This window comes from Eretmochelys imbricata, chromosome 8 (assembly GCF_965152235.1).
Source record: "Eretmochelys imbricata isolate rEreImb1 chromosome 8, rEreImb1.hap1, whole genome shotgun sequence".
Lineage (NCBI taxonomy): Eukaryota > Metazoa > Chordata > Testudines > Cheloniidae > Eretmochelys > Eretmochelys imbricata.
In genome coordinates this window covers 76634949-76660946 of record NC_135579.1, presented here as the reverse complement: position 1 = coordinate 76660946, position 25998 = coordinate 76634949, and the positions used below count along the sequence as shown (strand labels likewise).

General features: G+C 39.8%; 1 protein-coding gene across 1 annotated transcript in view; it reads left to right on the top strand.

Annotated features, from left to right (window-relative positions):
- The first annotated feature begins 4087 nt into the window (after positions 1-4087).
- The window catches only part of ZNF326 (zinc finger protein 326), a 36595-nt gene continuing 14684 nt past the window's right edge, over positions 4088-25998 (top strand). The window contains exons 1-6 of the mRNA XM_077823653.1: positions 4088-4235; positions 9333-9462; positions 11613-12018; positions 14804-14999; positions 22507-22621; positions 23789-23936. Coding sequence (XP_077679779.1) covers positions 4220-4235; positions 9333-9462; positions 11613-12018; positions 14804-14999; positions 22507-22621; positions 23789-23936 — 1011 coding nt within the window. The 5' untranslated portion in view covers positions 4088-4219. The remainder of the gene's footprint in view (positions 4236-9332; positions 9463-11612; positions 12019-14803; positions 15000-22506; positions 22622-23788; positions 23937-25998) is intronic.

Sequence of the window (25998 nt, the reverse complement as noted above, 5' to 3'; positions counted from 1 at the left end):
CTGATGTAGTTTTTGAGTGTAGCGCAAAGGCAGTAATATGGCAGTATAGGAAATGCCAGACTATGGTTCTGATCAGTCTTGAAATTAGATCCATGTGTGCATCTGGGCCCACTGAAGTCAGTGGGCTCTGGATGGTTGTGTTGGTCTGCCTGCTTGAAGAATCAGGGTCTGCTTATATCTAATTGAAATGGAGGAATTAGATTTCAAATTCTAGAAATAAGAATGATTCCAGGTTTCCCCCCAATGGGAATATTGTATTGAAATGTGAGAGAAGAAATCCAAGTGGTTAGTCTCCTAAAATGTCAAATGATAGAGCCCTGTGTTAATAATGTCGCTCATATCCACTGGTGTTAGCAGCACTGGTCCCTTGGAATACAGATAGGCTTCTGGAAATCTTTTTGTCAATTAAACCTGCTTTAAATAGGGTTAGAAGACACAGGGCCTTGAACCAAAGTCCATGAAAATCAGTGGAAAGACTTTCATTGTCTTCATTGGGCTTTGGATCAAGCCCACAATGTTTAAAAACACTGATGACTTGTCCATAGGAGGGCTCCCAACATTTCCAATACCAGTGGAGCTGACCCATTGTTAGCAACCGTGGAAACTTTTTGCAAATTTTCTTCAGTTTTTAGACAATATTCTGAATGTACAGAAAGTAACAGAAAACATGGCATTCAAAACAGAGAGAGAATCTGGGTAGTGATACTATCAAACTACAAAAGAGAGAGATTTTTATAATACTCTCTCTGTTGTTGATGCTTGACTAGATGACCAATTGTTTTCTTATTCATGGACTACTCAAAATAACTTACAAAAACACCAATACAATAAAGGAGGCAATAGAACATGAATTCAAGAGCAGAATGAGCATTCTGAGGGGGATTCTGTGCTTAGCCAAAACGTTCACATTTTGGATCATAAAGCACAGTACTATTCTATTCTCGCTCCCTATTTGTCTCTCCATTTGTTTTTCTTTGCTTTGTTTTTCACTTCTGGGAATCCTGCAGGGAGTAAAAAAAGGAGCCTTTGTTTTAAAAAAGGGTCAAACCAACAGCAGCCAATTGATCATAATTAAGGCTAAAATAATACACTTTTATTGGCCTGTTTATCTTGAATCAAAAGGCTCATTCTATGCCTGCTGCACCTTCAATCTGCTTGCAGGTCCAGTTTCTTATCACTCTCTATCATTTTCTAAGTCCCAAGCTTATTGGGGGCGATGCTTAGTGCCCAAAGCACCTCCGTTGTTACTGTTCTGTGTTCACTTTTTTTTGTCATGTATCAGGGGGTAGCCATGTTAGTCTGTATCTACAAAAACAACAAGGAGTCCAGTGGCACCTTAAAGACTAACAGATTTATTTGGGCATAAGCTTTTGTGGGTAAAAAAACACTTTCAGCCTGCATCTGTAATTTTCACTCCATGCATCTGAAGAAGTGGTTTTTTACCCACAAAAGCTTATGCCCAAATCTGTTAGTCTTTAAGGTGCCACTGGATTCCTTGTTGTTTTTTTTGTCATACATCCCTTTTATACCAGTGTTACTAATGAGACATATCACTGTCCCCAAGACAGTCTCTTCATCTGTCAGTAATTGCTTTATAATGTAAAATGACCCCAATGTATATAGCAGTAATTCTAGTCAGCACTTTGTGTTTTATATTTAAATTATGCTGGACTTTTAATCTTTCTTTGAATGGGCCTCATTCAAAGCTCACCAAAGTCAATGGCAATCCTTTTACTGATTTCAGTGGCCTTTGGATCAGGCTCTATAGACATATTTTGTATGATGTTGATTGTTTCTGTGGGTTACTTCTATCCTTTTGGAATTTAATTTTCATATGCTGGCTAGGGATCTCATGAATCTCAGTAGCAAACAGCAGAGAACTATGTGCTCTTGTCAATGGAGACTAGACAGTTGAATGAAGAGGGGACAGAATAGAACTAGGTGGATATTACAAATTTATTTCTATAAATGTTTTGTAGAATTTGCTTTTACTGTTTGTGTCCATTTTGTGCTAATTTTCCAGTGTATTCTAGCGCATAAGTTTTTCAGTAGAATGTTCAGAGACAGTATCTTTTAAGATAACAATGGAGAATATCTGCAGAAAAGCTATTCTGTCTTGTACCAAGGCCACTTTATCTCAGGATTTGATGAGCCACAAAGGTGCCTTAGTCCCATTTCTGTTCCTTCCAGACTTGTGCAGAACACAGCTCAGCCAGTCCAGAGGCCAGTGTCTGGTGTTAAATGGAATATTTCAACCTATAGGATTAAGTGGTAAAGGAATGATTGTAACAGGCTGTTGTGTAGTCTGCTTCCACTTCATCAGGTGTCTGTGGAGTCCATTTTATGCCCTTCCATGTGGAAACTACAAACTTTACTTTAGTTGAATTAGTCCTCAAATACTTTATTCATAGGGAAATGATCTCTGCATCTTTTGATTGACAGGAGCTATACAACCTTTCTGGATTATGCAACCATAAAGCTACCGAAACCGAGCAGTTACTTCCTCCTCATAACTTTTTACTTGATGTCTTTTTTGATATTACATAGGCACCTCCGATTGCCCAGTCAGGCTCATTGGAAAAGGGGTTCTGTCCTTTACATACATAAAAAGAAAAGGAGTACTTGTGGCACCTTAGAGACTAACCAATTTATTTGAGCATAAGCTTTCGTGAGCTAAGCTTATGCTCAAATAAATTGGTTAGTCTCTAAGGTGCCACAAGTACTCCTTTTCTTTTTGCGAATACAGACTAACACGGCTGTTACTCTGAAATTTTACATACATAAGTAATAGTACACAAACATTTTGCTTACATAGGGCTGTATGTGTAGAGGGGTGTGTGCACAGACTACATGCTGAATACTTGGCTCTTGAAATCGTTGCTGTAACCGAGCCTAATGGATCTTTGGCTGAGAACTCTGTGATTAGAGCCAAGGCGAAGGCTCCATTTGGAAGAAAATTTTCATCCCCTCTGGCCACACCTCTGCAGGGGTGAAATAGGAGGTTAGATTTTTAGAACAGGATTGCTCTACAGGAAAAGCTAGAGTGTGTGACCCCCTCAATCTACCATTTCCAAAGATCAAGGTCAGGAGTATTCTCAATTGCCTCCTTGCAGAGATGGAGGGTAGAAAACATACTTACAGCTGCTCTAAAACTTAGGTTTTGGTTTAGGACAAAAAAAGGGGCCTGGTCCTGGGTTAGTCTCATGTTCCTCTCTCCTGTAATAGGCTATAGTAACTTGCCTTGGGTTCATAGACAAGCGGGTGTTGAAAAACATTGGGTTCAGTATATGATATGGAGATATTAGATAAATAAGCACTCTGCTGTGCAAACAGTTCTGCACTTCTTCAACAGGGGACTGACTTTCTCCCCGTTTGAGGGAGTGAGCAAGAGAATCAGCATATATTAATTTAAGTCAGTAAGTAGGAATTTTATTTAAATCAGTTTTAATCTTGTTTTACATTTGTACTGGTTAGTCATTTTCTTTAAAATGGTTGATTGCTGGTTAGCAACTAAAGCTAGCCTGTACACTAAATGTGGTACTCCTTTTGGCTAACAAAGAGGATACACTGTATATTTATTTAAGGAATTATATAACTGAACAAATGTAAACATTAAGGATCTGAGTTAATGTAAGTGACCTTAGAAAATGGTGACTGATGCACTTCTTGTTTATTAAGTGATTATTTACTTGTGATTAATGTCAAGCTTTATGTGGATGGAAGTTAAAAGGCACAACTGTATTTTTTTTTTTATTAAATAGAGCTACCTTCCATGGGCTGGATACCTTAAAAAACAAAAAGTTAACCACGCCATTCTTTTGCATTTAAAAGTGATTTAATAAACAAAGGCCTGCTCTTAGGCTATGTGCCAGACTCAAACATGGCCGCCACCAGACGCCAAAACGGCCGCCGACTAGTCAGCCAGTGACCTACATGGCCCTAAAGAACGATGCCCGAAGCAGACATGGCGGCGCCCACTGCTCTTCCACTCCGCGTTGCCTTTCATTTCTATGCCCTCTCGATGGTCTTCACGCCCACGGGTCGTCACGTGACGTCCCTAACGTGACCAATCGAGGACCGACGTCTCTGTGGGGTCGCTCCAGTGCCCCGCCCAGCCTCGTTGTTGTCGAAGGCGCCATTGAGAGAAGCTGGGGTCGCCGCTGTCGTGGTCCCAAGGAGGCCTCCACCGATCCCGACACAGGGCACCGCCGCCGTTGCCATGGATTACGGGGAAGGTGAGGGCGCCCCCCCCCGGAGCGAGGGGAGAGTCCGGCCGCCGCCTCCTCCTCAGGACCCGCCTCTGTCTCAAAATGGCAGCGTCCGCTTTGTGTCGTGCAGCGGCGACGGGCGCCCCCGGCTCCGCCTCTGTGCCCGGGAAGCCGGGAGCGGGCCCTGAGGACCTGCAGCCTCTGTGCAGGGGGCGGCACGCGGCCGGAGGGGAGTGAGGGGCCCTGGGGGCGAGCTTGTGACAGGAGCAGTAGCTGCCTCGTGGCAGCCCAGCCTCAGGGCATTCCCACTGGCCCGCCCGCCCCAGCTCCCAGCTGCGGCTCGCCAGGCATTCCCTTGCAGTTATGGTGTGAATTGACACAGCGGGCCAGTTTCAGGTGTGAGCAGCAAAGCCAGTCCAAAGCGATCTGGCTGAGAAGTCACTGGTGATAACAACAAGGTTATTCGCTTTAATGAGTATAATGCGGGCTAGCTGTACACATGATCGGGATCCAGATTAATTGTAATCAGCCAGGAAAAGGTGTTGAGTGTCTGCGCGGACATATCAATGCAAACCTCTGCTCGTTCAAAAAAAAAAGGGGGGTGGGTGGGGATAAAATGTTGAGATACTCAAAGAATAGGATGGGAATTAATGAAAGAAAAAAATAGAATGACATTACTTGGCATTCTGTGCTCAATTCTTGTTACTCTGCATCACAAAGGATATAGTAGAAATAGAGCAGGGTTTGTTGTCATCCCATTTTTACAGGCATGGAAAAAACTTCCATATGAGTAAAGATTGGGATTGTTTAGTTTAGAGATGACTTGAGTAAGAGGGGACTTGAAAGGGATCTGAAATAATAAATGGTTCAGAGAAGGCACCTTGTTCTTGTATTATGAAAAAGGGTTTTAAAAATGGGGCCACAGATTTAAGTGATAAAAGTAATAAGTGTTAACAGGATGCACAATTAAGGCTACGTTTTAGTCACAAGTATTTTTAGTACAAGTCATGGACAGGTCATGGGCAGTAAACAAAAATTCACAGCCTGTGACCCGTTCATGACCTGTTCATGACTTGTACTATAAACACTCCTGACTAACTCTTAGGTGCTTCTAGTGCGCTCCAGGGCGCTGTGCCTGCTCCAGGAATGGTGGGGGTGGCCTGGGGGTTGCCTTGCCTGCTCTGGGGAAAGGGTGGGGGCGCGCTTGCTCCGGCGGAAAGGGGGCGGCGGCCTGGGGGGCGCTGTGCCTGCTCTGGGGAAAGGTGGGGCAGCCTGAGGCCTCATGGCTGCTAGGGGGCGGGGCGGCCTGGGGACACTGTTGTTGCTCTGGGCCGCTGCTGCTCTGGCATCCCCTGGGGAAAGCTGCTTGGGGTTGCAGGAGCAGCAGCCCATGTGTCTGGTCCCTGGGCTGCCCCAGCTGCTCGATCAGCTGCACGACAGTTGCAGAAGTCATGGAGGTCCCGGGAAGTCATGGAATCCCTGACCTCTGTGACAGACTCGCAGCTTTATGCATAATTAATGTGTGGAATTCATTTCTACAAGAAGTACAAGGACAAGAGATAAGGATTCAAAAAAGGATTAGAAATCAATAGTCTCATTAACTATATCCACCCTTACATTAGAATGGCTTTTTTAAAAAAAAAATATAGGTTTCCTAAATCCTTATGCTTCAGTACATAAACAATCCACTAAAAGATTGGGATTCAGTGTGGCAGTTCCTATGGTATGGTCTTTCAGCCTTTGGCTGTACGTACGTATGTATTCCCAATAAATCCAGAGTTTGATTATCTTTTAGAGAAGCCAGAATAACCAGTTTAAAATCTTTCATCTTGATATTAAGTTAAAATGCCCATCTTTAGTAATTTTCATTTTTTTTAGTAGAAAGTGCATTGTCAGTGGAAGAAAAATGCAATTTTTAAATGTGCATTTAAAATATTTATTAAAACATTCAGTAAAATCATTAACCAAGTGGGATGGCTCTAAAACCTCTCTGATGAAAAGTGCTATAAAAGATCTGGATGGTATTTATTTATTTATTTTTAAATTATTTTTATAGTGAATCCAAAATCAGTTTTCTCTCGGAATGAGGGATAGTGGCAAGTTGTATATATCATATCATTAGAATTAACTTTAACATGCTTCTAAAATGGTTTTGCTTTGTATTAGTTAAAATAAAACAGAACACTTTAAAAAAGTACTAGAAGAAATCAGTTGTGATGCTACAGACTTGTGTATAGGATCAGATTTTAATCCTTGCTAGGTATGCTGTAGAAGGGGATGCGTGACCCATGGTTGCATCCAGATTGGGTCAATTCTACCCTACAGAGCAGTGTGGATTGAAAGTTAAATTGTAAATGTCCAGTAGATGGCAATAGAGGACACAAACGGCATATAGTACAGTATATGGACTTTTTCCTTTTTCTCAACAATTAAGTCTGGTTTGAGCTTTTGGCAAGTTTCTTTCTGATGGAATTTTTTTAGCCAGTTCTAAGCACTTTTTAAAGGGTGACTGATGACTGCTGTAACTCTTCAAGGATCTATAGCCTGGTCTGAAATTATGAAGAGACAGTAAAAAAAAACTTGGAGCGGTTTGTGGAATAAATTAAAACTATAGTAAATTAATGTAAATACATAGACTGCTGTAATCTGCAATTTCATTTTAGTCTGGAAAGAAAATGGAACTAGATGCATACATGTTCTAGAACATACCTGAATGTTACCTGTTACACATATTAAATATGCTCATGTCTGCATTCAGTTCCTGAATGTTTTATGTGCACATAAACCCTGATTCCACAAATTCATCCATATGGATGGATGAGGCATTGACTTGAGTGGGGCTCTGTAGTCACAGAGGTGTGACTTTCTGGATTTAATTGAGGGACAGTGGTCTTAAAAGGGACAAAGTCAACTTTAACACACAATTTTTGCCAGAAAACATTGGACTGACTGTTGCACAACCAAGACTTAAGATTACTATAGGCAATTCTGGTTGTAAAATGGCAAGATATCAAATTTTTTGCCATCTGAAATGGACAGAAGTTGGTCCAGTAAAAGATATTACCTCATCCACCTTACCTCTCTAATATTCTGGGACCAGTACAGCTACAACAACACTGCATACAGGAATTGTCAGTCAAGTGGAGTCCCTTAGCTCAGATTTTTAAACTTTAAAAAAAAAAAAAAAAAAAGGATAGTTTCTTTAAGGATGGCATTGAAATTGTTCACAAAAAGATTCTTCTTTTCCATTAGCTGTTTCAAATCAGTGTTAGCAAGAACTTTCTTTTTCTGTCCCTGCTTCTTTTGGCTTTATTCTTCACAGTTATCTGTGCATGAAAATGATGCTCGTCCTTTTGGTTCTAAATATATTTATAGTACTCCCTAATTTTATGTTGAATGCCTTGAAAGGGCAGGCCTCCATTAGGGATGACGTCAGTTAGGCATTCGCGAACTCTTGAGCTTTTTATTAGCTCAGCAGATTTGTAGGTGTTTTTGTGTATGTGTTTTAAAAAAAAAAACAAACCAGAAAATAATGCAATAGCAATTTCAAGCTAAAACTTATTTTTAGGTATTTTTTTTCAGGTGTTATGTCTAAAAGGCTAACTTTTCTAAGGAGCTTTAAAATAAATTAATAATCTGAATGAGCTGATGTTATTCTGTTTTCAGTGGTATTCTGGAATATTGCTTTATTGTAGGGTGTTCATTTACTTTTAAAAAAAGTTTACATATAACTTGTGCTGTCCTAGGAGCAGCTGAGGTGATAATTGATTTTTGCCTCAGCTTGACCCTCTCTCCTTTGTCCCCTAACACACACATGCATCAGTGTTCCCTCTAATTATTCCCACGCATTTGCAGAATGGATTTTATGTGCACCAATATGGAGGTGATGTGTGACACATCACCTCCATATTGGTGCACATAACAAAATTCATGTGGTGGGGTGGGGTTGAGTGGTTCAGAGTGTGAGAGGGGGCTCAGGGCTGGGGCAGAGGGCGGGGGGGTAGGGGCTCTGGGGTGGGGACAGGGATGAGGGGCTCAGGCCTGGGGCAGAGGGTTGAGGTGCAGGGTTGGGTGAGGACTCCAGCTGGGGGTGTGGGCTCTGGGGTGGGCTGGGGATGAGGGGTTTGGGGTGCAGTGGGGTTCTCCAGGGGGACAGTGTGGAGAGAGGACCCCCCTCCAGTTCTCTCTTCCCACAGCAGCACCTGGGCTGGCGGGGAGAGGCACCTCTCCCCCAGCCGCGGCAGGTCCGTGATGGGCCGTGGGAGGGGCGGCTGGGTTGGGGCTGGGGGAGGGGCGCCTGCCCCCTGGCCGCAGGAGGTTTGTGGCTGGGTCGGGGCCCGGGGAGAGGAACTGCGGCAGGTTTGGGGAGGGGCATCTCTCCCCGCCACAGCCCTGAGCGCCTGCACGGTGCTTAGAGGGAACTTAGCTATGCATTTGCCCCTGTTGTGGTAGGGCTGGGAACAGCCAAAGTGGTACTTACCTGGTCTTGACTCTCCCGAAATCCCCCTCCCACCCAAACTAGGAATGAAAAAGTGTAAACATGAAAAGGTTCAATAAAATTTCATTTTAATAGCTAAATTACTTCTTGATTTTAAATAAAGTAGGCAAAATGATTTGTGTGTAAATAAAGAACAGCAAAGGTAGCAAGAATTAATTTTGGTTTGCAAACGATATGATATGGAGGTCACTGTAACAATCAACATAGAACTTGATGTCGTTTAAAAATCACTCGTATGACAACAGGTTCTTAGTCCCAGAGCTGGATAAATTTGTGGTCCACAGAGTTAACATCTTTTTGATTTTTGTAAAATGTTTTCCTTTGAAAAATTCTAAGTGGAGGGTGGACCAACCTTTAATGGGGTTGTCATTGCCATATTCCAGGTATTTTCTACAGCCAGCAATAATTCCATTTTACCCAGAGTGAACCTAGCTGACTGTCATGCAAGCACTAGCCTTTGACAGGCAAGGACACTACACAATACAGTCTTGATCAAAAAGCTGAAGAGCTGCGTGTCATCTGCATGCTCTACCAAATCTTCTATGGATATCATAGCACAGATTTACTTTACCTGTTTCTCAAAATAAATGAGAACTTCTATTAAATGTTTTTCTTGTTCTTTTAAGAAATGGACCGTGACTATGGACATGGAGCTTATGGTGGCCCAAGATCCATGGACTCTTATCTAAATCAATCTTACGGGATGGAGAGTCATGGAGGAGGAGGTGGTGGAGGAGGAGGAGGAGGTGGTAACAGGTAAAATAATCATTCAGTTGTCTCAAGAACTTAAAAATCCAGTTAAAATTTTAAAGTATATCTTTTTCCAACTTAAGTGTTCCTTAGGCATGTTGTGTGATATATATATATATATAGCGTTCCATTCTCTATAAGTCTTCATGTTCAATAAAGACTGGAAAACTTATGCTATGACATCTTGACAGTCCAAATCAATACTTCTGTGGATAATTCTTGCAATCATAATGACATACTTATTTTTTTAACTAAAACTTACAATGCTCTTTTTTTATTTAGTGACTTTCAGCAGTCTGTACCTGATTAGTAAATTTAGACTGGTTTAATGTCTCTTAATTTAGCAGTCTATAGCTAAAATGTTTTAATTGGTTCAGTGCTTTAGATTGAGTCTAAGAATGGAATCAGCATTCCATTTCCAAGGAACATTTAGGATCTATGTTTACCCCTTCAATTCTAATGTAAACTGTGAGAATGTTCACTGGTATTATGACTTAAAGTCATGTCCAGATTATTTTATTGGCAGGTACTAATTACACCAAAATTGCGTATTCTGGGCTATTTTGTAAAATGGATTGGTCTAAAAGTAAAATTTCTGGTGCAGTGTTGCATATTTAATACTCAAGTGTTCCTGATACTCTTTCAGGCTAAATTTACACATACAGTATATACCAACTGGTTTATTTCAGGTTTTAAAATCCTGAGCAGAGTAGTTTGCTTCTAAGAGCAGTGTTTCAACTGGAACAAAATAAAACTATAAGAAAATGTAAATAACTTGTTGGTGTCCTCATTTGCACAGTTGAATCCTCGACTGGAGGTAGCAGGACTACTGTATGGTAACTGTATGTAGGCATGGCAGTGCCATTGGGAAAGGACAGGTGGGAGGATAGAGAAAATGCCATTAGGCAAGTAGGGAGAATAGAGAAAATATACTTTGCAGTTTTGTTAGACTACTAGTTGATGAATATTAGGATTTGCAAATGATAAATCTTATGATCAATTAAAATATGTGCACAGATCCAGGAATAAGATGTACCTACCATTTAGTAATCTGTATATGATTGAGGTTGACAGGAGACTTGAACACATTAAAATGTCTGTTGCCATAAAACCTTGCAATTGTGCATGGACTGTTTCTGTAAATAGTGTCATTTTTGTGTGTAGTTTTGGATCTTCTGAGACTAATGTATTTAAAATGAAGGCATTCATGTTACCATAGACATGGGAAGCAATTGAGTTCATTTTATTAGTTTGTATTTCTGTTAGTAAAGGGCTTCCCTTTCCCAGTTTCTGTGGAATTGCCCTATTTTAATTCTCTGGGGAGACTAATGAGCTCCCTTTCCCAATGTGGTTAGAGATGATAATGATTCCTTGCCCCGCCTCCTCCCTACCCCAAAAAACTAAAAACAAAACAAACCCCAGTGAATAACTAAAGAGTTCTGCTACTTATCACTCTACCTTGAGATTCCCATGGACCATCTCCATGTGTAATGTGTACATATTTGTACAGATTTTCCAAATGCTGAAGTTGCTAGACTTAATGGTCTACAAGTAAAAGATGAAGGGGTATTGGTGATCATGATCTCTGTGACTGGAAAATTTTAAATTTTACAAGAAGAATGTCCAAAAATACAAATGAACTATAGATCACTAATTTTCTATTTTTTAAAGTAAAACTATGGGGGTGTAAAAATCACCTCTGTTGTATTATAAATACTAAATATATTTTAGCTTAATTTTCAATTGGGAAAATAGGCCATTTTAAATGCTGTTTAATTGTTAAAATGTTAGGCATGACTTTGAAAAAGAAACAGTTTGACTACCCTGTGAGCTTCTGCAGGTGATTATTTTCCTGAGACTAGGGCTGGGCTCAAATAATGTTTAGTAAATACTGCTGAGAAATTAAATTGAACAAAGTTCAGACATACTGAACTTTAGAATTGTTTGTACAGAAAATGGCTCAGATAGTGTTCTATCTGGTCACAGCTTGAATTGCCCAGCCCTAATCAAGATAAAAACAGTAACACAACCGTACAAACCAGTATAGTATAAATTGATTTTAGTTGATAAATGTCAACTGATAACTTGTCTTTTGAAATGTATAACACTAGTAAGCTTACTTTTTTTTTTTTTCCCTCACTGTGCAACTTTTCCAGGTTTGGACCTTATGAGTCTTATGACTCCGGGTCTTCTCTGGGTGGGCGAGATCTGTACAGATCTGGCTATGGTTATAATGAACCCGAACAAAGCCGCTTCGGAGGTAGTTATGGTGGTCGATTTGACAGCTCCTACCGGAATAGCCTTGACTCTTTCGGAGGTAGAAACCAGGGCGGGTCTAGCTGGGAAGCACCTTACTCACGTTCAAAATTGAGGCCTGGGTTTATGGAGGACAGAGGAAGAGAGAGTTACTCTTCCTACAGCAGTTTTTCTTCACCCCATATGAAGCCTGCACCTGTAGGCTCTCGGGGGAGAGGAACGCCTGCTTATCCTGAAAGTGGATTTGGAAGCAGAAGCTATGATGCTTTTGGAGGACCATCAACAGGCAGAGGCCGAGGCCGAGGAGTAAGTACAGAATCTTTTCAGATTCTTTTCACTAGTCACTCTTTTAAACCCTTTCAAGACCACAGCTTTAAAACTAATACACTGTTCATCGCAGTGTACTTCTGACCAAGCAAACTGTCATAGTTGATCAGCCTGGTAATCCCTTTGAAGTTGATTTATGAAGAAGTACGGAGACCCTCTGTTTTGGAAGTAAAGAGCAATATAAGATTAGTTGATAAGGTTTTGTTAAATCTCTCCTTTTGTTTGAAAGGTGAAGATAAAAGTACTAGGTTTGGTCTAAAAGGGGTTAAAAGGAGTTGCCTTTTTCCTTGTAAACACTAGCATATTTGCTGGTGGGAAAGTTCTTGGATAATTATAAAAGGTTAACTTGAACCTTTTTGAAGTTTTGAGTAGGTTAAAGGTGCAATGTATATGTAAAAATAAAATGTTAGGCTGTGTATGCCATAAAACTGTTTTTTTTTTTTCGTCTTCATATGGGCAGGTGAAATTTTAGCTAATTCTTTATTAAACACATGCTTGACCAAACAGGAGGTCTCATTTTTAACTTAGTTCTTACTCTAACTTGTATCTGGGGAAAGGGGCGGAAATGTCAAAGGTAGGTGGCAAGCAGTTATAGTGGTTTTCCTTAAATTTAAAGTATTGTTTAAAAGGATGTCATCAACTTGAAATCTAGTCATCTTAAAAGGAATTAAAATGAGTTTCATATACGACATCTACTTATCCACTACCTCTGCCAATTTTGTTGTACTTACACATTTCCCATGTTATGTAAAAGAGCCAGGCAAATAGGAAATAGGGAAACTGACTGCACAAAGTACAAAAGCTGAAAGATTGGAGAAACATCTCTACATTTTTCAGTTTGTTAAATCTGAGATGTTATAACAGTAGGGAAAAATATCCAGACAGAATTGATATTTAAGTTGATGGTGTCTCTTTAATTTAATTTTATAATTCCATCTTTGATTTTTTTTCGTGCAAATAGTTCACTTACTGAACATTTTTTGCCTATACCTTAGAGGTATCTTACTATCTTATAAAATTTGTAAACATACCATGTTTCTTTATGAAGCAGTTTTGTTATAGTAAACTATATAGCTTGTTTGTAGCTTAAAATGTAGATGAGAATAATTTGTATTGGGTCTTCTAAATGCCTGTGTGTTTTTTGTTTTTTGTTTTTGTTAAAAAGGATTACTTACCCAATATTCTTAAGTAATATAGCTGCCACAATCAATTTAGCACAGAAAACTTACACATAGCTGCTAACTAACAGGTAGCTTAATTGAAAGAGAGTCTAATTTTTATATCCCTCTGTTTGTCAAACTGAAAGTGGTGGGGTTTTAAATTCAGATGCCCTCCTTTTAGAATTGTTTCCGAGCTAAAAGTTCTGTCTAAAAATATAGTAGAGTACTTTTATCTAAAATTTTTCTTAAAAATTAATGTTATCAGTTTTACCCTTCATAAAGGAATTATTTGAGGACAATATAAAAGCTAAACAACTTTCCATATGTAAAATGCATTGCACCTTTAATAGACGATGGAAATATTTGCTTTTAAAAATGTGGATCACCTGGAAAGACTGTTTATTCAAGTGTGTACTTCACATCAAATTTAAATACATGCAGTATGAACACATGTGCTAGATACCTTTGTAGTAGTACCTTGATAATTAAATAGATAAATTGGAATTACTTGAGAATTTGTGCATGGACTTTTATTTTTTTAAAACTGTAAATATACCTATTTAAAATACGTACTATACTCCAGCCGTGTGTGTTTAAAATATATTCACTGTTTATGAGTATATATTTTTTTTCATATAGTACGTTATTCTAAATGATTGTAAGGTACTCTTAATTTGAGTAGTAAAACGTTAGTTTTGTTTTCGTGACATTACAGGTATTTCTGCTTATCTGATTCATCCGTCCAGTCAGGTGGGCTTTCCTGTCTACCCTCTGTTAATCAAGTAAATGAGCAAATAGGAGATCAGTTTTGTGCTGTTACGCCTTGGTTCCTCCTCTTCAGATTACTCCATTGCCTCCAAAGAATTGACTGTCACAGATACAACTCCCCAGATGTCTGTACATTATACAGTCTCTTTCAAAGACAAGACAGAAAGGAATTAACGGACTTGTCATCTAGCCCAATTCCTTGTCCCTGTTGCTGACTTGTTCTGCTTTGCATGGATGTTTTTGCCCCTAAAAGCAATTTTTTAAAGAAGTCCTAAATTCACTGGGTTCGCTGTCTTAAATCCTCTTGACAGGATAAAGTTACTAGAGTATGTTGGGTGTTCTCCAGTAGTCAGTGGTCCACACCGGACAACTTCTATGCTTTGAGGTTGCCATCAAAATAGAAAAATCTTGATGGTCATCTCTATTTCCTTGTCCTAAACCCACAAAGAAAACTTATTTTCTGACTGTCAGATGAGTTCTAAAGAACTTGGATGGCTTTCTCGCCAGAAAAAAGAACAGACATATCAACTAGAGAATCTAAAGAGAAGGAGCTGAAGTGTACTGAGCTATGAATTCTGATAGGCATACTCATAGCCTGGACTAATGGTTCTGAATAAGCAGAAACCCAGTTCATAGGTGCACATTTAATCTATTAGTGAAGCATCAACAAAGTCATTAAGCACCCAATTTTGATGTGTTTTATTTTAGCAGTGTTTTGTTCCAGAATGCAGATTTTTATCTGCTTAAATGTATTTATAAATATTTACATGTAGCAATTGTGTTGTTTCTGTTGATTTCATATACTAATACTTTTTCTTGATTTCACAAATTTCCAGCATATGGGAGACTTTGGAGGGATGCATAGACCTGGAATTGTTGTTGACTATCATAACAAACCCAGTTCTGCAGCAGTTGCTGCAAGAGGAATAAAGAGAAAAATTATACAGCAGCCATATAACAAACCTGGTGGGACATTTATCAAGAAACCCAAACTGACAAAACCTATTATGATGAACCAGAATAAACTACCTAGTAAGTAATTAAATGAAAAATAATACAAATGGCATTGTTTAATTTCCTTTTTTTAGACACAGGCGTTTGTGATGTTTTGCAATTCTTCATTCTTCAGCACTGAAGTACTCTACTAGGGCTTGGTGTTGGCACAAGTCAAAACTTTATTAACTAGGGGCTTTAAAAACTATAGATCAGATAGTCACCTTGGTGTGTAGATAATATGGGCATGTTAGAAATGCATAAGGGTAGAAGGTAAGTCCCTTCAGGTGTATCTTTTTTTTCTCCAACAAATTGTTTATTTAAATAAACTTTCTTGCTCTTTTATTGTGAAGATAGCTTATCAAATGAGAACAAGTGTCGTGATGGTGTGTTAAATAAGTATTGCAGAAGACTGTCTCTAAGCAAACAGTATCACAGCAAATTTGTGATTAAATAATTCCCCTTCATTATTTAAAGTAATTTCAGATCTTAGGGTGCAAATGCAAATATTAAACCTGGAAGTCTGACATTCAGCTTGAACGTGGGCGCTCTTTTTAAGTATTGAACCTTACTTCAGGTTTCTTTTCCATGCTTGGCTCTGAGGCTGTAAGAATGGGATTGTGCATACCTTTATCCTTGTTGTGTTAAAATGTATTCCCAGTATACCAATCCTCTGTGGAAAAACTGCAGTGTGACGCATGAGTGCCTGCACAGATGCTGAGTTCAGTAAAGATGCATGATAAGTGCTTGCTGTTCCATAGTATTTTGTATTGTAGCTGTTGAGACTTGCCAAGTCCTAAAAAGTGCATTGTTGTATAAGCCAGAGGAATGGAAACTTGACTCCTGTCATGAATTTTTCTACTGTGTTTTAGTTCTTGTCAGTTGCCATAACTGGGTGTCCTCTTTTTTTTGTTTTTTTTAATGTACTTGACAAGGATGAAAGCAGTTTCCTTCTGCTTTTCTGTAAACCAAGTCCCGCTGGTTCTTTACTACAGTGCTCCATCAGAGTGGTTCTCAAACTTTTGTACTGGGGACTCCTTTCATACAGCAAGCCTCTGAGTGCAACTCTCCTTATAAATTAAAAACACTTCTAAATATATTTAATACCATTATAAATGCTGGAGGCAAAGCAGGGTTTGGGGTGGAGGCTGACAGCTCATGACCCCCCACGTAATAACCTTGCAACCCCCTGATGGGTCACGACCCCCAGTTTGAGAACCCCTGCTCTATCCCTACCTCGTTAGCAACTCCTGAGTATCCCTTTTGTTCACACCACAAGAAACTTATCTACAGTACAACTGAAAGAGTGGCAGAGGTGATGGGTGGGGAGGAAGAGGGAAGGGGAAACCGAGGGAGTGAGGAAGTAATGAAAGTCATTAAAAGGTAAATGGGAAGGGAAGATGTTTGTGGCTTATAAAAGAAGAAATTCATTAATGAAGGAAAAGGAGACGAGTGAAGGAAAAAAAAGAGTGGCAAAAAGCAGAAATTGAAAAGAAGAAAGGAGAGACCCAAGCAAGAAAAGACAAAATGTATAGCAGCTGGCTTAGTGAAACTTATTTTTATACTTGTTCATTTTTAGCAGTTCATTTCTCCAGAAATTTTGAAGTTACTGGAACGAGGTAATGACAGAAAGTTGTTAATGGAACTTGACTTAATTGTTTGCTTTTGCAGTACATGAATTTAAGGATCAAAAATCTTAAGTTGTATGTCTAGCAGTCACTTTTCTTACACCAGAACTTTAAGTCCTAATTGCATACCTGTTGTTGTATCCTTGCTAATTTCGTGTTGTTGATGGATCTGCAATGTTTTCTGTAAATCCTGTTTTCAAACTACATCTGCAAAATAAGTTTAAAAATCGTCTTATAAACTTGTGAAGTGAAGTAAAGTTAATATGCAGATTTTGGAGAAACTTCCACATGCAAGCCATTGTCTAATATATTGACCTTGTAATAATACTGTGGATTGCACAGCTCTAGATGGACAACTGGGAATTACAGATATTTGTCCCCTTGCCTTTCGCTTCAGGAGTGCTGTTAAACTTTTCATGGACTAATTGCAGTGGGTGCTGAGGAAATATTCCTATACACATTACATAGGAAACAGTGTTGCTTGACTTGTCCAGAGTTGGTGTGACAGAACAGGTCTGTAAAATACACATCCAGATACTTCCAAGCTGTGCAGTACATCTTAAAGATCTCCTAATTTGTCTTTGGAGCTGCGTAGCCCAGTTGTGCTAAGCTGGTGTTTGTGGAGGTGACTCGATTCTAGAAATTTCTATTCATCTCATTCCTGGGTAAGTGGCATTGTAAGAACGATAAAGCATTCTTTTTTTTAAAACATACAAAAATAAGTAAGTCTAGTGTTTTGAGAGAGACTATATTGACTGAACTAGAAAAGTGAAGTGCACTATTTCAAGAACAGGTACAACAGCAGCATTGAAAGCTTACATGTGCATGCACAAACACTGGCCCTGCCATGGTATTTTGACCTTGAAGGACTTTTATCTCGAGGTTGGATAGTCATTCATTCTCTCTGATCATTCAACTTTGTGATCTCCTTTTGGGATCACTAAAAAGTAACAATTGTAATGTGAAGACTTAATCATCTGGAACTAGAGATCCCCAAACTTACTTTACATAGGCCACATCCATCAAGTAACTGGATAGGTTAGTAGTGACACTCAAGCCATTGACCCTAAGTTATGACCTGTTCATTAACACTATTCTAAGATATCCATTTCCCTTAATTACTGTTCTTTTATGCCATATTCAGATACTTAGGTATACTCGCCATATTCAAAATGTTGCTATTCCTTTTGTAGGGAAAAGTGTTTTCTTGTCACAAATCCCTATGGGTCTTTCTCCAGCTGGCTGTTTCCAGGGCACATTTTAAGAGAGATCTTTACTTTCCCTGTATTAGTCATATCCTCAAAATGCAATCTTTCATATTTAATTTAAGTGTCTTTGGTGTAATTTATCCAGTTGGGGGTGCGGGTAGGGGAACCTTTTTCATGAGTACAATGGAAAAGTCTTAGTTGCTGCAAATTGAAACTTATTGCATCAAGCACCAGATACTGTATTTGGTTAATCTCATTTATAAATGTCAGAATATATTTTAAATTTTAAAATTTCCCCCATTGTAGCTTGCTACCTCTTTACTTCCAGGTGTTCAAATAGGTTACTGAGCCCACATTTCCTTGTGTCTGCTTGTATTTTTTTCCATTTATTCAGGTTAAAGATGTGATCCCTGTGATCATATCTGCATAATAAATCTTCTGTCAGTGGTGCTGGCAACAGGATTGCAAAGATAAAGTTGAGCGGCCCTAACCATTTTTACTCTGCTGCTGGCATCATTACAGAAATTCGAGAGAGCAGAGATTCTATTAATTTGAAAGAGATTGAAATGAGAGGCAGTCAGGAGATGGAGTTAAGAAACAACACTGTCATACAAAAATAGGTCTGGAGTATATCTGCCTCAGTCTTTTCCTCCACAGCCCTGGACAGTTACTCTTCTTCCCACACCCCTTATAAAGAGGCAGATTTTTTTTATTAAAGCTAATGTTAAAATTATCTAATACACAAGTTAAGGAAAGAGTTTCTATACATCTGGGTATAATGCTTAAATTATCCGAAAGTACAAAGTTTGGTTTAAAAGTCATAAAATACATATAGTACATAATCTGAAGTATCCCAAATTAAGGTTAATATATTTAATGGTACAGTTAAAATACTGGCATCCAAATATTTGGGTACATCACTCATAAAAAGTTATACTAAGAGTAGCTTGTGGGAAGCAAATGTAGCAATGAGTGTAGATTGTCCCTCAATAATTTAGGATTTAGGATAGGTTGTCCCTCAGTAAGTACAGTCCATCAGAGAAGTATTTCAGTTATCTTTCCTGACTTCACTTCTCAGTGGCACTCCAGCTCATCTCTCCTGATGTTGCCTATATCTGGTGAGATGTTCTAAATAGATGTCCCTTGACCACCCGATGGTGTCTGACACCATAAGTTGCCACATCATCCGAGCATAGCGCTGATCGATTCCATGTTGTCGCAACACTTGCTCGTTACTGGGGTCCCATGCGTCCGGACTTCCAGTGATCAGAGTGTGTGTTTGAACTTCGTACCCCTAGCTCTCAAGGCATCAGCCTGAGGGGCCTATTTTTCCACTTTTGAGCTCGGGTGTCGCAGAAGGCCGGGGTCCTGTTCTTAAAGGGAACTGTGGTGTCCACCATGACAGTCGTCTTATGTTCCTCTTTAGTGTTGATGATGATGTTCGGTCGCAGTTGACTGTTCATTCCAGGGATAGTGGAGTTCACGCCAACTTTCCCCATGGGTGGCAGGATGACTTTGACTAGGCGATCTTGGATGACATTGTGGCACAGCTGATAGGCTCTGGAATGGGGCTAGCAGCTACAGAAGTCGTGGGATAGTCTCTCATTTGCATAGCTGCACTTTTTGCATTGCTTGTTTTGATTCCTGTGGCGGACAGCTCTGTTCAGCGGGACACAGTCGAGCCGGGCCCTGTGAATGAATCTCCAGTCAGCAAGTGGGGTGAAACTGCCCCTAGGGAGGAAGTGGTTGCTGGTGTCCCACTTGCACGTCACCTCAAAGGCCTTCCGTCTCAGGTTTTTCCACATACTGGCAATGGTTGGCATCCTTCAGGGTCGTCTCCAGCATAGTTCTAGCTCTCCCAGCTCCTGATGTTCCTCACACCATGTTCAGTGGTAGCTGACTCTCTTCTCCAGCTGTTGCATAACATTGTGGGCACAAGTCCAAAGTGAAGCAAAGTTTCCCCCATCTCATCCAAATTTGCCTTCCAGGGAGCCGGGTGGCGACATATTGGTTGGAGGGGGTCCTGGCGATTCGTTTCCTGATGGCATCATGCATAGCACTCTCCACAATGTTCCTCGTACGTCTGTGCATGTTAGAAGGTGGAATGCATGAGTGATCATTGCAACATGACACAGATAACCCATTCAAGGGATGTTGGCGCCGCCCTGCTTGTGCAGGATGTGCATCAGTTCATTACTGGCCGTCTCAGGAAGAAACATCCACTTCTTCATTCACTGCCTTATGGTGTTGTTCACCTTGTTGAGAGGTACCTTCGCCGATCCCCTCAGGACAAAGCCATGTCCAGAACATGTCTTATTTTCCCCCTGATCTTTGTAGACTAATAGCATATTGAAATGGCTTAATGCACTTCCTAAAGTACTGGAGGACAGTGCTTCTCAGAATGGAGTTTGAGGGCTTGTCTACATTGTGTGGCAATGTGTGCTCTGGGAGTATGAATTCTGAAGCGCACCAATGTGCTGCACACTAACTGCCCAACGTGGAGCCTATTGGTGCTCATTGGTGCTTTGTGCACGGACTTTCAATATGCACCAGCAGGGTCTATATGGGCCAGTTAGTGCGTATCATGTTGGTGTGCTTTAGAATTTACACTCCCATAGCACACACTGCTGCATGCTGTAGACAGGCCCTTAGTCTGCCTGCCCTAAGGTTATGGGGAGGGTGGGAAGTACCACTTAATTTTCTGTGTGGCAAAATACAAATCATTGGGACATAATCTGGAGGGTGCTCTAAGCAGGAATTGTGAAGTTTTGAAATTAAAAGGTGTGTAACAATGGAATTGAAAATAAATTACACAGTATGGACGTTTACTTCAAAATGGTACTTTGCAATTTTCATGACTTTCTTTCCAGTATTGTGGAAACTGTCTGTTTGGGGTAAAGATAGAAAAATATTGATGCCTATAAGATGCTGTGTAATGGACTTTCCATTAAACTATAACACTTTTTGTTTGTGTGGTTACTCTGCTTATAAGACCAACTGAAATCTGCAGAACAGTTTCTGAGACTTTCACTCAGTAATTGCAAAATACTGCAAGTCATTAACTTTAAATAGTAAATTGTGAAGAATGGACTGCTAGTTAACCTATTTTGCAGGTGTGCTTTTCTAATGAGGTCTGTATGAAACATTGCAAATCTATGGATCCATCAATAATGCCGCTTTAGCAAATGCATATGAAAATTTATGCAGCTTTTAAAATGAATGCAATGTCATGCAGGAAAGTGGGAGACACAAGTCCATATCTGGACTCAGGCTTCCATTCCCCTGGTCTGGTAGAGGCTGGGCATTTTCAAGGTATCTACTGATCTTGAGGGTAAGCTGCTCAGGCCATTTCACTCCACAAAACTCCATACCAGATGATTTATGCAGCAGTTAAACAAGGAATCCTTTGCCCATTTTCTGGGTTGAAGGTAAGGTGCCGCATTGAAAATTTTAACTCTGGAGGGCTTTATTGGGAAATGTAAAAAAAGAATGATATGGGGGGAGGATACTCTCTTTCCCGCAGGAGCAGAGTAGTATTCAGGCCCTACATGAAGGGTGAAGAGCCTATTCCACAAAATAAAATACAAAAAGTCTTTGGAGGCCAATAGGGAAGCACAGCTCTTCTAAAGTAATTATGAATGTTTTGAACACTTAATAATACTTCTGGGCCCAGCAAGCTTTTTGAAATTCTCTTCACTGGGATGAGTTTGTCATGGGAGCGTGTACACATTTTCTGCTATTGTTTGGCTGGACACATATTTCAGGGGAAATGACCTTTCTTTAAAGTTGACCTGCAAAAAGAAAAAACAAATTATACCACCTTACTTCTTGTGAACGGTGGCCTGAATGACTTTTTTTTACACGTTCATAGAATTCTAGAGCAGAAATATAGAACTATTGTGATTGATAAGACTGAAAACTGAGCAGTTAAGAAAGGAAGGGATTTTTAGTCAGACATTTTAAAACTTAGTTTCTTGTTAACATATTCTTACTCAAATGCCTGAGAAACACTTGACAGAATTTCTTTAAGATTCTACTATCCCTGCTAAGAAAATTGGTCCTCCACTACTCTAGCCCTCTAGCAAAAACCAGGAAGATCTATTATTTATCTTTAAGCTATAAGCCAAAAGTGTGTGGGAGGATTTCAGATTTGACATTCAGTGCCTATACATCATAAATAATCAAAAAGAAGCATTAACAATTGTCTTTTTTCCTTGTAGATTATCTTTGTATTTGTTTCCATTGTATAAGCTATCTTCACAACAAAAAGGGTGGCTAGAGACTGATTTCTTTTTAATAAATTATGTTTTATGCAACAGCAAATATTGCAGTGAAACACTAAAATTGTGGGGTGTTTGAATAATTGCGATTTTTCCAGTGTCCCTCCTGGTCACTTACTTGGAAATGCCTTTAGTATCTAGGCAAAATGCGGTTGGGTTGGCTTTAACTCTGAATTTCCTCACTTTTGAGATTTTTAGTCAGGCCCTTAACCACTAAACTTGCATTGAAATATTAATGTTTACTGATTTTTTTAAATTAAAAATACCCAAAACTTGTAGATGCCATTGAAACACTATGACTTGAATTTATTTTACATTTTGGGACTAGAAAAGATGGTTGTGAAAGAGGTAGGGGAAGTCAAGCATTACACTTTCTACACTCTGGATTTTGGAGATATAAAGTGTTTAACCCAATTCACTATGTGTTAAGGTACCAAACCAGAGGTCAAAAGTGAAGAGGAGGAAAAACGTCGAATTGAGGCAAGAAGAGAGAAACAGAGGCGTAGAAGGGAGAAAAACAGTGAAAAATATGGTGATGGATACAGGTTTGTGCTGTTGTTGTTTTCTACTTAACATCTGTCATCATTCCCTAGCACCTTTTGCTGGTCCCAGTACTCTCTATATAGGAATACATGAAAGGGTGCTAGGTATACAACAGTGTTTTTTAAAAAAAATATATTTGTGCACACCACTACGCTCATGAGATGTTCAAATAATTATCTTTTATAGTGGTACCATCTTCCAGTACTACGCCATGTATTTATAGTACAATTAGATTAATCTACATGCTGAAAGGGTATTCCTGCTATCCTTCCTAAGCTCCTCAGGATAGGAATTGATCTTATTCTGTGTTTCATGTGTCTCCATTTTAAGTATTACAAAAGTGCCAAATTATGTGGGAGACCTGATTTTCACACAAAAAGGCAATACTTTTGTAAATAAGAGGAGTATTCAGTTTCAAGTATATTCCACTAAACTGTGCCCCAGGAAAATGGATTCATTAAGATTATACCGTGATCTCAGACTCTCCAGAGTGCAAGGGGAATTTTGATGTAAGACTTCAACTTTGTAGTAAAAATAAATTGAGATCTCCCTGATGTGATCTCGTCCTGAAGTGGGTTTTTTTTTGGTAGTTTTGTGATTATATAGGATTACGTATTATATGGGTGGAGGGAAAGAAGCACTCTTGAGCTACATCTGTTCCTCAAACAGTCTCCATTTTTTTTTTTGGTCCTCTTTCCCGTTCCTGCTGTTTGTACCTTTCCCCACCAATATGAGATTGACACACTTGACAGTTTCACTATTGCTAAACACTGACAGTGTTTTTGAATATCAGCAATAAAATTAACCAAGCTGTTTCATTCTACAGTTTACAAAATGTTAAGTGACAGTTCAGTACATGCCTATTTGAAAATTCAAATAGACATCAGTAGCTGGGTTTGTATTCGGCTCACTTTTGGCCCTTACCTTCAGAACCATAGCACTGCAAATTTAGCTTTCTTTTATGTAAATGTCATTAATAAAAATTATAGAAAAAGTTGGCTTAATGTTCTACACTTACTAGGGAAAGCTTTCCTACTTGCCACAGGTGACTGGATTTAACATGACCCCACATAAGCCATTTAGGTAATTCTTGAAAAACACTGACTTAAAAAAACAAACAGAAACTTATTGAACAGTAACACCTTTAACATACGTGTTTCTCCTGCTAGAATGGCATTCACTTGCTCATTTTGTAAATTTCGAACCTTTGAAGAGAAAGACATTGAAGCTCATTTGGAAAGTGCTGCTCACCAGGAAACATTGGATCATATTCAGAAGCAAACCAAATTTGACAAAGTAGTGATGGAATTTCTGCACGTAAGTCATAATGTTCATAGAGTCATAGAAATGTAGGGCTGGAAGGAACCCCAAGAGATCATCTAGTACAGCCTCATGTGCTGAGGCATGACCAGGTAAACCCAGACCATCACTGACAGATGTTAGTCCAACCTGTTCTTGAAAGCCTCCAGTGAGTCTTCTACAACCTAAGGCTATTCCAGAATTTAACTACCCTTACAGTTAGAACATTTTTGTTAACATCTGACCTAAATTTCTCTGCTTGCTCTAGAGTAAGCCCATTATTTCTTGTCCTCTCTTCAGTGGACATGGAGAACAATTAAGTATGGTCCTCTTTATAGGTGCACTGATGGTGGTGTGTAGAGTTCAGTCATGGCATGCAAAGCTAGCACCAGTATAAATACAGTGTATACAGTGAGTCATGGCTTAAGTAGAATAGATTAAGTGCCCTGCACCCTGAACCCCTAGGGTATATACCCTACATGGCTCTCTACATGCTGAAACTGTGCCTCCCATGTCTACGCTGCAATTTTTAGTAGTGTAGTGCCCAGCTGTCTCCCCACTGCCAAAGCCTTTTCTCATGGTGGAGGAGAGGAGGCAGTGGGGAAAGGCTTTGGCAGGGGAAGGAGCAGAGAAGGGCTCTGATGGTGTAGGGGAAGGGAGCAGGGGAGGAAGTGGGGAAAGTCTCTGGTGGGGGAGGGGGAGGGAGCAGGAGAGATAGTCGGGAAAAGGCTCTGGCAGCTGGAGGGGAGGGAGGGAAAGGCTGGTGGTGGGAGGGGAAGGGAGCGGGGTGGTAGTGGGGAAAGGCTCTGGCGGTGGCAGGTGTCGGGAAAAAGGGAGGTGGTGAGGAAAGGAGGAGGCGGCGGGGAAAGGCTTTGGTGGTGGGTCGGGGCGGGCTGCTGGAGCCTTTCATTGCTGTGTATATCTGTAAACCTGCCTTTCACTGCAGCATGTAGCTACATGTGTAGTGCCTGTACTTTACATGTTGTTGTAAGTGTTGACATAAGCTGTAACAGCCCTTAACGTATTTGAAGTCTGTTTTCAGATCCCCCATATTTTTCTTTTTTCAAGACTAAATATGCCCAGTTTTTTTAACCTTTCTCCATAGGTCAGGCTTTCTAAACCTTTTACTGCATTTCCCTAATTTGCTTATGAGAATGTCAAGTGGGACTGTTTCAAAAGCCTTACTAAAATCAGGTATATCTCATCTAGTGCTCCCCTCTACCCACTAGGACAGTAACCCTGACAAAGAAGGAAATTGTTGGCTTGGCTGGATTTGTCCTTGACAAATCCATATTGGTTATTCTATATAACCCTATTGTTCTCTAGGTTTTACATATTAATTGTTCAATAACTTGTTCCAGTATCTTTCCAGGTATCAAAGTTAGGCTGACTGGTCTATAATTCGTTGGGTCATCTGTTCCCCATTTTGAAGATAGGTACTATATTTGTCCTTCTCCAGTGCTGTGGGACCTCACCTGTCTTCCATGATTTCTTGCAGATAATTGTTAATGGTTCTGAGATTGCTTCAGCTAGTTCCTTAAAGACCTGTGGATGAATTTTGTCAGGCCTTGCTAACTTGAATACATCTAAATTATCTTGATTTGTAGAAAGAAAAGGAGTACTTGTGGCACCTGAGAGACTAACCAATTTATTTGAGCATAAGCTTTCGTGAGCTACAGCTCACTTCATCGGATGCATACTGTGGAAAGTGTAGAAGATCTTTTTATACACACGAAGCATGAAAAAATACCTCCTCCCACCCCACTCTCCTGCTGGTAATAGCTGGTAATAGCTTATCTAAAGTGATCACTCTCCTTACAATGTTTGTGTGTGTGTGTGTGTTTGGGGGGGGGGGAAGAAAACTTGGATTTGTGCTGGAAATGGCCCAACTTGATCATCATACACATTGTAAGGAGAGTGATCACTTTAGATAAGCTATTACCAGCAGGAGAGTGGGGTGGGAGGAGGTATTTTTTCATGCTTCGTGTGTATAAAAAGATCTTCTATACTTTCCACAGTATGCATCCGATGAAGTGAGCTGTAGCTCACGAAAGCTCATGCTCAAATAAATTGGTTAGTC